The 12966-nt window shown below is 40.9% G+C and overlaps 1 protein-coding gene across 4 annotated transcripts; it reads left to right on the forward strand.

The window, feature by feature from the left end:
• The first annotated feature begins 16 nt into the window (after positions 1-16).
• LOC106587620 (tropomyosin alpha-1 chain) lies at positions 17-12106 on the forward strand. 4 transcript variants are annotated; one of them, XM_014176181.2, is made up of 10 exons: positions 40-454; positions 1049-1174; positions 3524-3657; positions 4573-4690; positions 6091-6161; positions 6346-6421; positions 6632-6694; positions 6923-6992; positions 8946-9024; positions 9505-9847. In XM_014176181.2, the coding sequence occupies exons 1-10, from the start codon at positions 341-343 to the stop codon at positions 9506-9508; spliced, it is 855 nt and encodes a 284-aa protein (XP_014031656.1). In that variant the 5' UTR covers positions 40-340; the 3' UTR covers positions 9509-9847. The 4 variants fall into 4 exon arrangements, with proteins under 4 accessions (XP_014031657.1, XP_014031656.1, XP_014031661.1 ...); XM_014176182.2 differs by lacking the exons at positions 8946-9024; positions 9505-9847 and adding an exon at positions 10513-12106 and having other exon boundaries at positions 17-454; XM_014176186.2 differs by lacking the exons at positions 40-454; positions 1049-1174; positions 8946-9024; positions 9505-9847 and adding exons at positions 2366-2640; positions 10513-12106.
• The last annotated feature ends 860 nt before the right edge of the window (positions 12107-12966 follow it).

Consider the following 12966-nt stretch of genomic DNA (forward strand, 5'->3'; position numbering starts at 1 on the left):
ACAGACGTCTTTGAGGGGGTGCCACTTTCTCGCCCATAACCCATATATAGTCTTATCAACGGTACAATGTACTGGATCAGCGAATCGCCGAGGAGAGACATAAAAAAGGCAGGACCCGCGGAAGAGAGCAGCTGCCGTCGTTTTCCCAAAAAGTGTTTGGTATCCATGGGGATCCAGTAACTCCTCTGCTATAGTACATATTTGACAAGTTACAGTCGGCTCGAGCTTGCACTCCAGCTTCACGTTCTGTGTGGTTCAGACGCGCGGAGCTTCTCAGCGTTTTACGCAAAGTTTTTGTTTTTTGGTCAGTTGGTGAGGCCACCCCAACAACACAGCAGTCATGGACGCCATCAAGAAGAAGATGCAGATGCTTAAGCTAGACAAGGAGAATGCCTTGGACAGAGCTGAGGGAGCTGAGGGAGACAAAAAGGCAGCGGAAGACAAGAGCAAACAGGTTGGCATCCATAGAGAAATCGGGTTCTGTCTTATTGCGCACGGGTGACTTTGGCACTGTGCGTCAAATGTTTGGGCACGGAGTGCTTTGGAGCGTTCTCTCTCTCGATATGGATTAAATTAAGTCTCAGAGGATAAAGAGTATGAGGATCAGTATTGATTGTTGTATTTAATCGTATTTGGAATATATTTGTTTTTGGGGCGTGACAATATTTTATTATTGGACTATTGGATTATAGGACAGGATGTTTTAGAAAATATTTGTTTGACCGATTCATTTATACTGCATTATGCAGGATTAAGCCTACTATAAACTAATATTCTTTGATCAGCGTTAGATTTTTTTGCCATAAAACATGAATAGCGTAGTTTCTTGATTAAAGTATGCCACTCTAGTGTTGTGAGTGGATTGAATAAATGAAATACACATACTTGTCCAAAGACAAAGAAGATATCATGAAGCATTTGTAAGTGTTTGTCTTTTTTCCATGACTCTTGGCTTTTGTTTTCTTCCCTTTTTTGTCTGTTTCTGGCTGTGTCCACGCTGCTTATGGCACACCCCAATTGACTGATGATATTCTCCACCAACTATCAGCTTGAGGATGACCTGGTAGCGCTGCAGAAGAAGCTGAAGGGAACAGAGGATGAGTTGGACAAGTACTCTGAGTCTCTTAAGGATGCCCAGGAGAAACTTGAACTCGCTGAGAAGAAAGCCACAGACGTAAGTTTGAAGAGTGTTAGAGTGGATTCAGGGGGACCACGAACAGTCTGCTAACATTGAACCTTAACATTTTTCATTCTAGGCCTAGTCATCATACATATAAATTAAGATAATTTTATTGTTTCAGTTTGGAATAGCCTACATAATTGCTTATGGTTAATACCTGCGTCTTCATTAGGCTCGACCATTGGCCTGCCATGCGCAATATTCCACATGTGTTCATTGAAACCGAATAAGACTGAGTAGACCATCTGTGTGCCACCCTCCACGAAGATGCAAGCAGAAGGTTAAATGTAGCTGTGTTTTATATGGCCTAGTTACAGCTGACAGGCTTAAGCAGTGTAAGGCCAGGTTTAAGCCGTGTAAGGCCAGGTTTAAGCCGTGTAAGGCCAGGTTTAAGCCGTGTAAGGCCAGGTTTAAGCCGTGTAAGGCCAGGTTTAAGCCGTGTAAGGCCAGGTTTATGCCGTGTAAGGCCAGGTTTAAGCAGTGTACCCTGTGCACCCCGCAACCTGTTGGGTTAAAATGGGGCCCCGTTTAGAATTTCAGTTAAAAGTTTGGTGGAAGTTTTTGAATATTTTAAATACCTTTCATTTAGATTTGTAGGTGTCATACATTATATTCCACTATTGAGATTGTTGTAGGGGACGCCAATAATTAAACGTTTGTTCGTATAGGAAACATGCAGCTTATTGTGTCAGTTTAGAAAGAACACCAAATTATGATAGTAATTATAGTAAAAAAAAACATTAAACAAAAATGGTACCAAAAATATTTATACTTTAAGTAGCCTATAGATCTATCATTATTATGAATTGGGATAATCATGTTACTTTTGTCCTTATGTAATCGATTTTTATTTTTAAATACAATCAATATCTTTAAATACATTTTAAATGATTATTTTAAAACGTTTATTATAGGTTAAATCCCCCCATAATAAATGAATATCCCAGATATGATGCGCAATCCCAGCACCACTAGCATGAGCCTGTAGGAGGGAAGGGGGTTGGGGGGGGGGGGGCTCTGAGCAGAGTGCCCATTATAGGCGAATGGCCAATAAGTCATTATGACATAATCATATTATCTCACTATAATACAATAAATAAAAACCTCTAACAAAATCTATCTGGATTTTTTTAGGCAATTTTGCGCAATGTATGAAATGTGTTACTTCCGGTGTCATTTAGCGCAAGTCTCAGCCTCCCCAGTAGCTGTAGGAAAAAAACAACAGAGACGTGAGCAGATTTTCTCATCCCGGCATCGTTGCGCGTTTCTGTCCCGAGAACCGTTAGAAAAAGGCGTAGGCAATAGAAAATAGGCCGTAAACAAGCGAAATGGCCGGGCTAACGTCGTTGGAAGCTGTAAAAAGGAAAATTAAAGCATTACAAGAGCAGGCTGATGGTGCAGAAGAGTCGGCAGAGAGGCGGCAGAAGGAACTGGGTCTGGAGAGGGATGCGAGAGAATCCGTAAGCCCTGGCTAATAATTTAAGGCAATTAGTCTGCAGCCTGCCTGACGACAGTATTAGTATAAATCTGATCAACAGGCTTGGTAGAACGATAGACAGAATATAGATGATTTTACGGTACTAAAAAAATCAATATTTTGTCTGTCATTTGATGTGCTAAAAGGATGGAGAAATGGGACAGTGAGAATCGATTTAATGGTAAAACGTGCCAGGCAGGAAGACTCCAAAATAAACACATTAGCCCAGGCTGCTGCAGTTTCAGCATGCTCCAGCCGATCATACACTATCATCCTACACCTCCTGTAGCTACATACATTTACATAATTGTCAGCTTATTATGTTTATATTGGTCACTGCCTTTCCAAACATACCAATTAGGCCTATATAAATGTCTATTTTATACAATCTTGTCTAAAGAATGTTATATATAATGCTGGAGATTAGCATGAAATTACAGGGGCTCTCGAGTGGTGCAGCGGTCTAAGGCACTGCATCTCAGTGTTAGAGGGGTCACTACCTGGTTCCATTCCAGGCTGTATCACAACCGGCCGTGATTGGGAGTCCCATAGGGCAGCGCACAATTGGCCCAGCGTCGTCCGGGTTAGGGTTTGGTTGGGGTAGGTCGTCATTGTAAATTAAAATTTGTTCTTAACTGACTTGCCTAGTTAAATGAAGGTTAAATAAATAATAAATAATTTCTCACACATTTAAACCTTAATCCCCTATAGTGTTAAGAAGCCCCCCACAGAGGTGTCCAAATGTGACCCCCAACCTCCTCCATTACACTACACATCTCTCCAGATACTGTATTATGGAAGAAAGTGTGACTGACTGAGTGTGCATCAGGTTGACATTGTGGTTTCTCCATGTTGTGCTCTCTTAGGCCGAGGCTGATGTAGCTTCCCTGAACAGACGTATCCAACTGGTTGAGGAGGAGTTGGATCGTGCTCAGGAGCGTCTGGCCACAGCTCTGACCAAGCTGGAGGAGGCTGAGAAAGCTGCTGATGAGAGTGAGAGGTGAGCAGCAGCACTCAGACTCCAACTCTGTATCATACACTACACTCTTAGACAAAAAAGGAGCTATCTAGAACCAAAAATGGTTATTTCGGCTGTCACCATAGGAGAAGCCTGTGAAGAACCACTTTTGTTTACGGGTAGAACCCTTTTGGGTTTCATGTAGAACCCTTTCCACAGAGGCCTCTACATGGAACCCAAAATAGTTCTACATGGAACCTAAAAGGGTTTTACCAGGAGTTAAAAAGGATTCTCCTATGGGGACAGCCGCAGAACCCTTTTGGAACCATTTCTTCTAGGAGTATAGACACAGCCATCATCAGACCCATCAGTCTGTCTCAAACACAGTCATCAACACCAAACCCATATAGATGACATCAATCCACATGACCACAGTAATAATATTATCATTTCACTCTTAAAAGTTTTCAGTAAAGGATGCGTTAGAAAGGTGTTGTATAATTTCAGCCAGTAGTTTTAGAAGAAGCCAAGCCAAGCCGAGCCAAAATGGGTCCCCGAAAATTGTGCACAATTGTGTATAACGACATCCATTTCTTATGTAAAGTTACATCCTGCATTTTTTTTTTACAATATTCTGCAATTCTTATGATACAGTATGTTATGAATTCCAATAAGTAAAATATGTGATAAATTTGTAAGTGCTTAATTAAGATCCTGTTCAATCTCTTTAACTAGCACACTTATTGAGAAGAGTTCATGTAAAATATGCATAAGCACACTGTACCAGATTTATTGTGTTACAATAGCCAAGTGCCAAATGTGTGGACTGTTGGGCTGCAGATTAATGTCCTCCTATTCCTTTTAGTTTATCAACATTTTATTTATTTAAAAAACAAGACAACATGCAATGTCCTCCTATCCCTGACATATGTTCCCCCCGTTTATTCTGTCCTCCAGAGGCATGAAGGTAATTGAGAACAGAGCATCGAAGGATGAGGAGAAGATGGAGCTGCAGGAGATCCAGCTGAAGGAGGCCAAGCACATCGCTGAGGAGGCTGACAGGAAATACGAGGAGGTGAGTTTCCTAGCCTTCCTTAGGCTGATACTTTATTATATACAGTTCCTTCGGAAAGCATTCAGACCCCTTGACTTTTCCTCATTTTGTTACATTACAGCCTTATTCTAAAATGGATTAAATACAAATAAATCCTCAGCAATCTACACACAATACCTCACAATGACAAAGCAAAAATAGGTTTTTATAATTTATTTTCCAATTTATTAAAAATAAAAAACAGATACCTTATGTACATAAGCATTCAGACCCTTTGCTATGAGACTCGAAATTGAACTCAGGTGCATCCTGTTTCCATTGATCATCCTTGAGATGTTTCTATAACTTGATTGGAGTCCACCTGTGGTAAATTCAATTGATTGGACATGATTTGGAAAGGCACACACCTGTCTATATAAGGTCCCACAGTTGACAGTGCATGTCAGAGCAAAAACCAAGCCATGAGGTCAAAGGAATTGTCTGTAGAGCTCTGAGACAGGATTGTGTTGAGGCACAGATCTGGGGAAGGGTACCAAAAAAAATAATTCTGCATTATTGACGGTCCCCAAGAAAACCGTGGCCTCCATCATTCTTAAATGGAGGAAGTTTGGAACCACCAAGACTCTTTCTAGAGCTGGCCACCCGGCCAAATTGAGAAATCAGGGGAGAAGGGCCTTGGTCAGGGAGGAAACAAAGAACCTGATGGTCACGCTGACAGAGCTCCAGAGTTCCTCTGTGGAGATGGGAGAACCTTCCAGAAGGACAACCAGCTCTGTAGCACTCCACCAATCAGGCCTTTATGGTAGAGTGGCCAGACGGAAGCCACTCCTCAGTAAAAGGCACATGACAGCCCACTTGGAATTGCCAAAAGGCACCTAAAGACTCAGACCATGAGAAACAAGATTCTCTGGTCTGATGAAACCAAGATTGAACTCTTTGGCCTGAATGCCAAGTGTCACATCTGGAGGAAACCTCGCACCATCCCTACGGTTAAGCATGGTGGTGGCAGCATCATGTTGTGGGGATGTTCTTCAGCGGCAGGGACTGGGAGACTAGTCAGGATCGAGGCAAAGATGAACAGAGCAAAGTACAGAGAGATACTTGATGAAAACATGCTCCAGAGCGCTCATGAACAAAGACTGGGGCGAAGGTTCAACTTCCAACAGGACAATGACCCTAAGCACACAGCCAAGACAACGCAGAAGTGGCTCCGGGACAAGTCTCAGAATGTCCTTGAAAAATTGAAGGGGTCTGAATACTTTCCGAAGGCACTTTACTTCTGAAGTCCTTGTGTGTGTGTGTGCGCATGTGGGAAACAGACAGCATATAGACCTGTACATGAAACTAAACATATAACATATTGATTGCTTGGTGCACCATTGTGGTATAGTGATGTGTTGTCTTATTATGGGTGAAAACAGGTCGCCCGTAAGCTGGTCATCATTGAGAGTGATCTGGAACGTACAGAGGAGCGCGCTGAGCTCTCTGAAAGGTAAAAACTTTGGAACCAACCACAAAATACAGCACAATTTACTGCTTTGGAGACAACCTGCTGTTACTCTTATTGTGTGCTTATTGCCCTGTTATAACTCTTGTTTCTTTCCCCCGTCGGTCCTCCTGTTATAACTCTCGTTCCTTCCCCTCCTCTGCTCCTTCAACCATACTTAAAACATCAGCAAATGCGCTGAGCTTGAGGAAGAGTTGAAGACAGTCACAAACAACCTGAAGTCTCTTGAGGCTCAGGCAGAGAAGGTAGGTGTCTGTTTAGACAAATGTATGTCTTCTCAGGTCGTTGCAGTCAGGGGTTTTATCCCCATTGCCTGCTAGTATAGCCATGGAGATAAAGGGAGGTAACTCTATTGAGTAGGCCCACTCATTTCTGCCTGTTATCCATTGAACCAGTTCATGTCGGTAGTGCTGTGATGATGACTCTCTGACCTGCGCTCCACTATGTCACTACAGTACTCACAGAAGGAGGACAAGTACGAGGAGGAGATCAAGGTTCTCACAGACAAGCTAAAGGAGGTGAGTTCCCTTTAGCGTTAGCAAATTAGCCCCTGTTTCCATTCACTTTACCATTAGCTAAAGTGGGACATTAGCGTTAGCATGTTAGCCACTAGATCTTCTGTAAAGTGGGACCATAGAAAGGGTGGAGAACACTAGACATTGTATTATATATCTATGTTGGAACATGTTTTGGTGTGATGAGGACGGGGGACACTCATCACGTCTTGTCTGCATCTTGTGCCACAGGCTGAGACCCGTGCTGAGTTCGCTGAGAGGTCCGTGGCCAAGCTTGAGAAGACCATTGATGATCTGGAGGGTATGGACCTTTTTCCTTTCATTTCATATATTATGAAGCGTTTTCAATGTGAAAATCTGAGGTAAGTTGTATAGTAAAACAGGACATATACAGTGCCTTCAGAAAGTATTCACACCCCGTTGTATTGTGTTACAGGCTGAATTTAAAATTGATTACATTTTGTCACTGGCTTACACACAATATCCCATAATATCAGAGGAATTATGTTTTTAGAAATGTTTACAAATTAATAAAAAATGAAACGTTGAAATGTTTTAAGTCAATAAGTATTCAACCCCTTTGTTATGACAAGCCTAAATAAGTTCAGGAGTAAAAATGTGCTTAACAAGTCACATAATAAGTTGCATGGGCACACTCTGTGTGCAATAATAGTGTTTCAAATTATTTCTGAATGACTACCTCATTCATCTCTGTACTCCACGCATAATTTTATCTGTAAGTTCCCTCAGTCGAGCAGTGAATATCAAACACAGATTCAACCACAAAGACCAGGGAGGTTTTCCAATTTCTTGCAAAGAAGGGCACCTATTGGTAGATGGGTAAAAAAAAAACACATGCATTGAATAACCCTTTGAGCATGGTGAAGTTATTAATTACACTTTGGATGGTGTATCAATATATCCAGTCACTACAAAGATACAGGCGTCCTTCCTAACTCAGTTGCCGGAAAGAAAGGAAACCGCTCAGGGATTTCACCATGAGGCCAATGGTGACATTAAAACAGTGAGGATTTAATGGCTATGATGGGAGAAAACTGAGGATGAATCAACAACATTGTAGTTACTCCACAATGCTAACCTAAAGGACAGAGTGAAAAGAAGGAAGCCTGTACAGAATTAAAATATTTAAAAAATGCATCCTGTTTGCAATAAGGCACTAAAGTAAACCTGCAAAAAATGTGGCAAAGAAATGAACTCTATATCATGAATACAAAGTGTTATGTTTGGGGAAAATCCAACACAACACATCACTGAGCACCACTTCATATTTTCAAGCATGGTGGTGGCTGCATCATGTTATGGGTATGCTTGTCATCTGCAAGGACCAGGGATAAAAATAAACAAAATAGAGCTAAGCAAAGGAAAAATCCTAGAGGAAAACCTGGGAGACAAATACACCTTTCAGCAGGACAATAACCTGAAACACAAGGCCAAATATACACTGGAGTTGCTTACCAAGATGACATTGAATGTTCCTGAGTGGCCTAGTTACAGTTTTGGTTTGAAAATCTATGGCAATACTTGAAAATGGCTGTCAAGCAATGATCAACAACCAACTTGACAGAGCTTGAAGAATTTTAAAAAGAGTAATGTGCAAATATTGTCAAGTCTAACCTTTCATCACCTCCTCTGTAGTGTCATCAGATACTGCATCTACATTCTGCACAGTCAGTTCTGTGCTAGGCAGACTAGGCCAGTGCCACAGCTGACATTATGCAGACCCACAGTCAGTGTTTGTTGGGCTAGTGCAGGCCAGGGAAAGAAATGTCTCATGCTGCTGTTGGTGTGACTGTGGTACTGTAGCTGTGGAATTACAAAGCATTCACAATGGAGCTCTATATCATTTGGTTGGAGACCATGTTGTCATTTCCTTCTGGAAAAGAAAGCAGCTACACACTATACCACTCCGATGTAATATGTATTAATTAGATACAAACATTTCGACAGCAAGCTGCCTTCATCAGGGTTTCAGTTAGTCATTTCCTGATTGGTCTAAACAATCTAACAGGGCATTAGTGGCCTGTGCACATCCTATTGCTCCCTTATTCTTTTTCGCTTTGACATTCTATTTTATTTCCTTCAGTTCTCTGACAATCCTTTGTTTTTTCCTACCTTTTCCCCTCCTTTCTTTGCTCTGTCTATCATCTCTGTTGCTGTCCCCACCCTCCTTCATTATCACCCCATCGATGTCATCTCCTCCACCACTCCTCTCCTCCTCCTCCACCCATAATAGATGAGTTGTATGCACAGAAACTGAAGTACAAGGCCATCAGCGAGGAGCTGGACCACACCCTCAACGACATGACCTCCATGTAATCTATCACTTGCTTGTGTCTGCTTGTGCGTTGTGCATAGGCCCCACCCACTCACATTGTTTTCTACTGTATACTCCCTCTAGTGGCATATTTTTTTGTATGTTTCATCTGTTTGGATTTTTCCACTCACATTTTAATTTCAGTGCTTACTAATACTGACTCACTTTACGCTTCTGCCATGCAACAGCAAATAGCTCTTGCCTTTTGTAGTTAACAAGTGGCTTTTTTGTTAGGCTGAGAACTATATAGAATCTAACATGCATTGTACAATTAAAGTTGTACAATCAGTTTTTACATGCTTTTAGAAACATCTAAATTGAACTTCCAGAATAGAGTACCTCTCAACCCTTTCTGAGTACCTGGCTCTGCTTTCTGTTTTGTGTGCTGTGGTTTCCATCCTGCATGTCATATCAGTCACGTGCCTTTCTACGATTTGTCCCTCCAACACGTTCTGTTTTTCCTCTCATTCTTTTCCAGTTAAATTGTTTACATCATCTCACAACCATCACAGACACCACCCGCTGGTTGAGAGGCCTCTCTCTACTACAACTATGTGGCAGTATTGCCCAACATCCTGTCCCCTATGTCTCCACATCTTCTTTACCACAGCACCACCGCACATTGGGCCTCTGCTGCTGCTGCCATCCTATAGACCACCTTTTGTACAGAACCCTGACTCATTTACATCCATCCATGTCAGCCATCCTTACCCTTCAAATCGGTAGTTCTTAATTTCCTTCATTTAATTTCCTGTCTTTAAAGGTTTCTCTGTTTAATTTATTACTGAGCAGCTTTGAATAAAACCGAAAGCTCCTCTTCACAAACGTATGTTTTTTAGTTTCTTAATAGATTTTGGTTGGAATTATGGTACTATGGTAGTTTTATTAACAAAAAATGTGCTTACATTTGGACAAAAGCACATCCACAGAGCTTATTCTTAAAAAAAGTATACAACTGTTTATTGACAGGGATAGGCAAGAAATTAAGGGGGAGAGCGATAGATAAACAAATATTGTGTAGAGGAGCGGTGGGACAGGGATTTGACCCCACTCAGGCAGGGGATTGTGTAAGTGCAGAGGGCTGTGGCCATGACCTCTCTACCAACCTCAGGCATGGTTTCAACTTCTTTAACCAGCCGAGTTCAACTACATGGATTGATCAGAAACTGAAAATGTACCTGTTTCAGCATCCTCAGCATTCCCGACGGTCACACTTTGCTTCAAAAAGATAATAGTGACTTGTGTAACATTGGGGATATTCTGTAAACATATAATTCAGTCATTTCACAGTCACACCATCTCCACATTGAGGTGAGGGAGCCATTTCTTTGTTTGCATATAGATGTGATCATTTAAGCAGAGGGTAAAAAACAATGGTATTTGTTGTGTGTGCTGTTGTAGCATGACACAAAAGACTATCTTTCTGAACTAACACACTTTGTTATCTCTATTCTATTTTCTCTTAACCTGCTTTCTGACTGCAAAGACCCTCTGTACCAGCAGCTTGAGAAAAACCGGCTTCTATCCAATGAACTGAGAGTGGTGTTAAATCAGGATTAAACTATTACTGGATGTGTTGTGAAATTAGCACTGTGCTCAAATTAGAAGAAAAACGCAAAATGAAAATACCTTTATTGTCTTGGCATGTCATTGGCCGTAGACATTTGTCTGATGCTGTGATGGAAATATAGGCTAATGTGTGTGTCTGACACAAACCTAAGAGTCAGGCAAAGACAAAAAAATCATATATATATATATTGGATAATATTTATCGGGAAGAAATAATTGGACTGTAGTTAATGCGGAGCATCAGAGAAATGAAATGCATGTTCACATTGCAGGTGAAGAGGGCAGGTTTCACAGACTCACAGATGAATTTAAGAGCAGGCCGATTTTAGTTTAGTTAACCAACATCTGGAATTCTTATTTCACGAACAGCAATTCGATTTAGATAACATAAACTGGATCACTCTATAAGTCTATGACTGAAAGATTGTCCATTGTACAGGAGTAATTCTGGGCATCATCTGGGTCTGTGAAACTGACCCACAATGTATGATAAGGCTTGATATGAGTGTGCATTATAACAATATCTACTAACTGTGGCTGTCTAAGGATATACACAGGGACCACCTTTTAATGTTTTAACTATAACAATCTTCATTCAATATTATTGGGTCTGTGAAACTCTTGGTTAAGTCATTTTCATTGTGGTAAAAAATTATTAATAGTCTGGAGGATGAATTTTTATGTTGCACACATAGAGTTTGTCACTATCAGGCTAATGATGAGATGAGAGAACGTTGATATGTGTCAAATGTTGGATCAGACACTCATGGACCTCAATAACATGTAACAACGTGGTCCATTATCACACAAGACCACCGCTCACCTGCTGTGACCTGGTCCAGCATTACACCATGATCACACCAACACTCACCTGCCGTTGCCATGGAGGGCTCCTCCGTGCCCTCTTTGTGGAGATCTCTGGGGCTTGACTGTTTTCTCAGCTCTCAGAGGGGCTGAGAAAACAAACACAATGGACTTTAACTGGATGTTAGCTAGACAGCAAAGCAGACATATGGCTGAACAGTCACTTGACTCATATACCATTTGTTTTTGTATGTTAAAGTTAGATTTAATTGACAAAATGTGCACTTGATTTATGTAAGCTATTATAATGGACAGGATTACTCTTGACCAATTAAGCCGTAACCGAAACCAAGGTTTAACATTTGTACTTTTTTATTCTGCTTTTGTAACTTGTTCTTTAGTTATTTATTTTCCATGTTTCTTTATGTACATGTTTCATGTGTATGTGCTGGTGCCTCAGTGCTATACAGTACTTATTTAAAAGAACGTAAGCATGTGCAATATGTACACTGATACAATGTTTAGCGAGGCGGAAGGTACAGTATGTTCATTTAATCTCAAATAGATCGACCTAGATCATTTCATGTCCAGTGTCACTGCCACGGGAATGTTTTTTGTTGTCAAATAGCATACATGTTTGATTTGATGGTGTCTCTTGTTCATTTTATTATGTGAATGTAATATAGAAATAAAAACCCACAATCACATTCATAAAGTGTCACTTAGAATCGTAGTCCATTCTCCACTAAGTCAACTGTGATTTTGTTGAAATGTATTTGACTTGTAAATGCCCTTTAGAAAGATCTGGCTCATATTTTTTACAAGAGGAAGCAGATGTAGTGTGTGAAGACTACACTCTAATGTTGGTGTGAAGCTACTGCACAATGATCATTAACTCGCTCTCCAAGGCTGCGTTTACACAGGCATCCCATTTCTGAACTTTTTCCACTAATTGTGGTCTTTTGGCCAATTAGATCAACTTTTTTGCCCCCCAAAAAATCTGAAATAGGCTGCGTGTGTGAACACAGTCTAATACTATTTTCAACGCAAATAATCATCATAATAAACCAAGGTAGTACCTCCTTGAATCGATCCATTTAATAAAAAAGCTATATATTTCCAGGACCATGCATAGCCTACTATTTTTGTGTTATTTTGCAGTGATAAAGAAACTACAGAAACTTTCTTTGGAGTGATAAAATGTTTTTTTTTTATGAGGATAATTCTTGCTCAAATGCCAATGGACTGAAAATGTAATCCATGAATATATGACACAAAATATGTGGTGAAAGGACAACAACCTCTCCCTCAACGTGATCAAGACAAAGGAGATGATTGTGGACTACAGGAAGAGGACTGAGCACGCCGCCATTCTCATCGAGAGGGCTTCAGTAGAGTAGGTTGAGAGCTAGTTCCTTGCCGTCCACATAACCAACAAACTAACATGGTCCAAGCACACCAAGACAGTCAAGACAAAACCTATTCCCCCTCAGGAGACTGAAAAGACTTGGCATGGGTCCTCAGATCCTCAAAAGGTTCTACAGCTGCACCATCGAGAGCATCCTGA

The sequence above is a fragment of the Salmo salar genome, chromosome ssa26 (assembly GCF_905237065.1).
Source record: "Salmo salar chromosome ssa26, Ssal_v3.1, whole genome shotgun sequence".
NCBI lineage: Eukaryota > Metazoa > Chordata > Actinopteri > Salmoniformes > Salmonidae > Salmo > Salmo salar.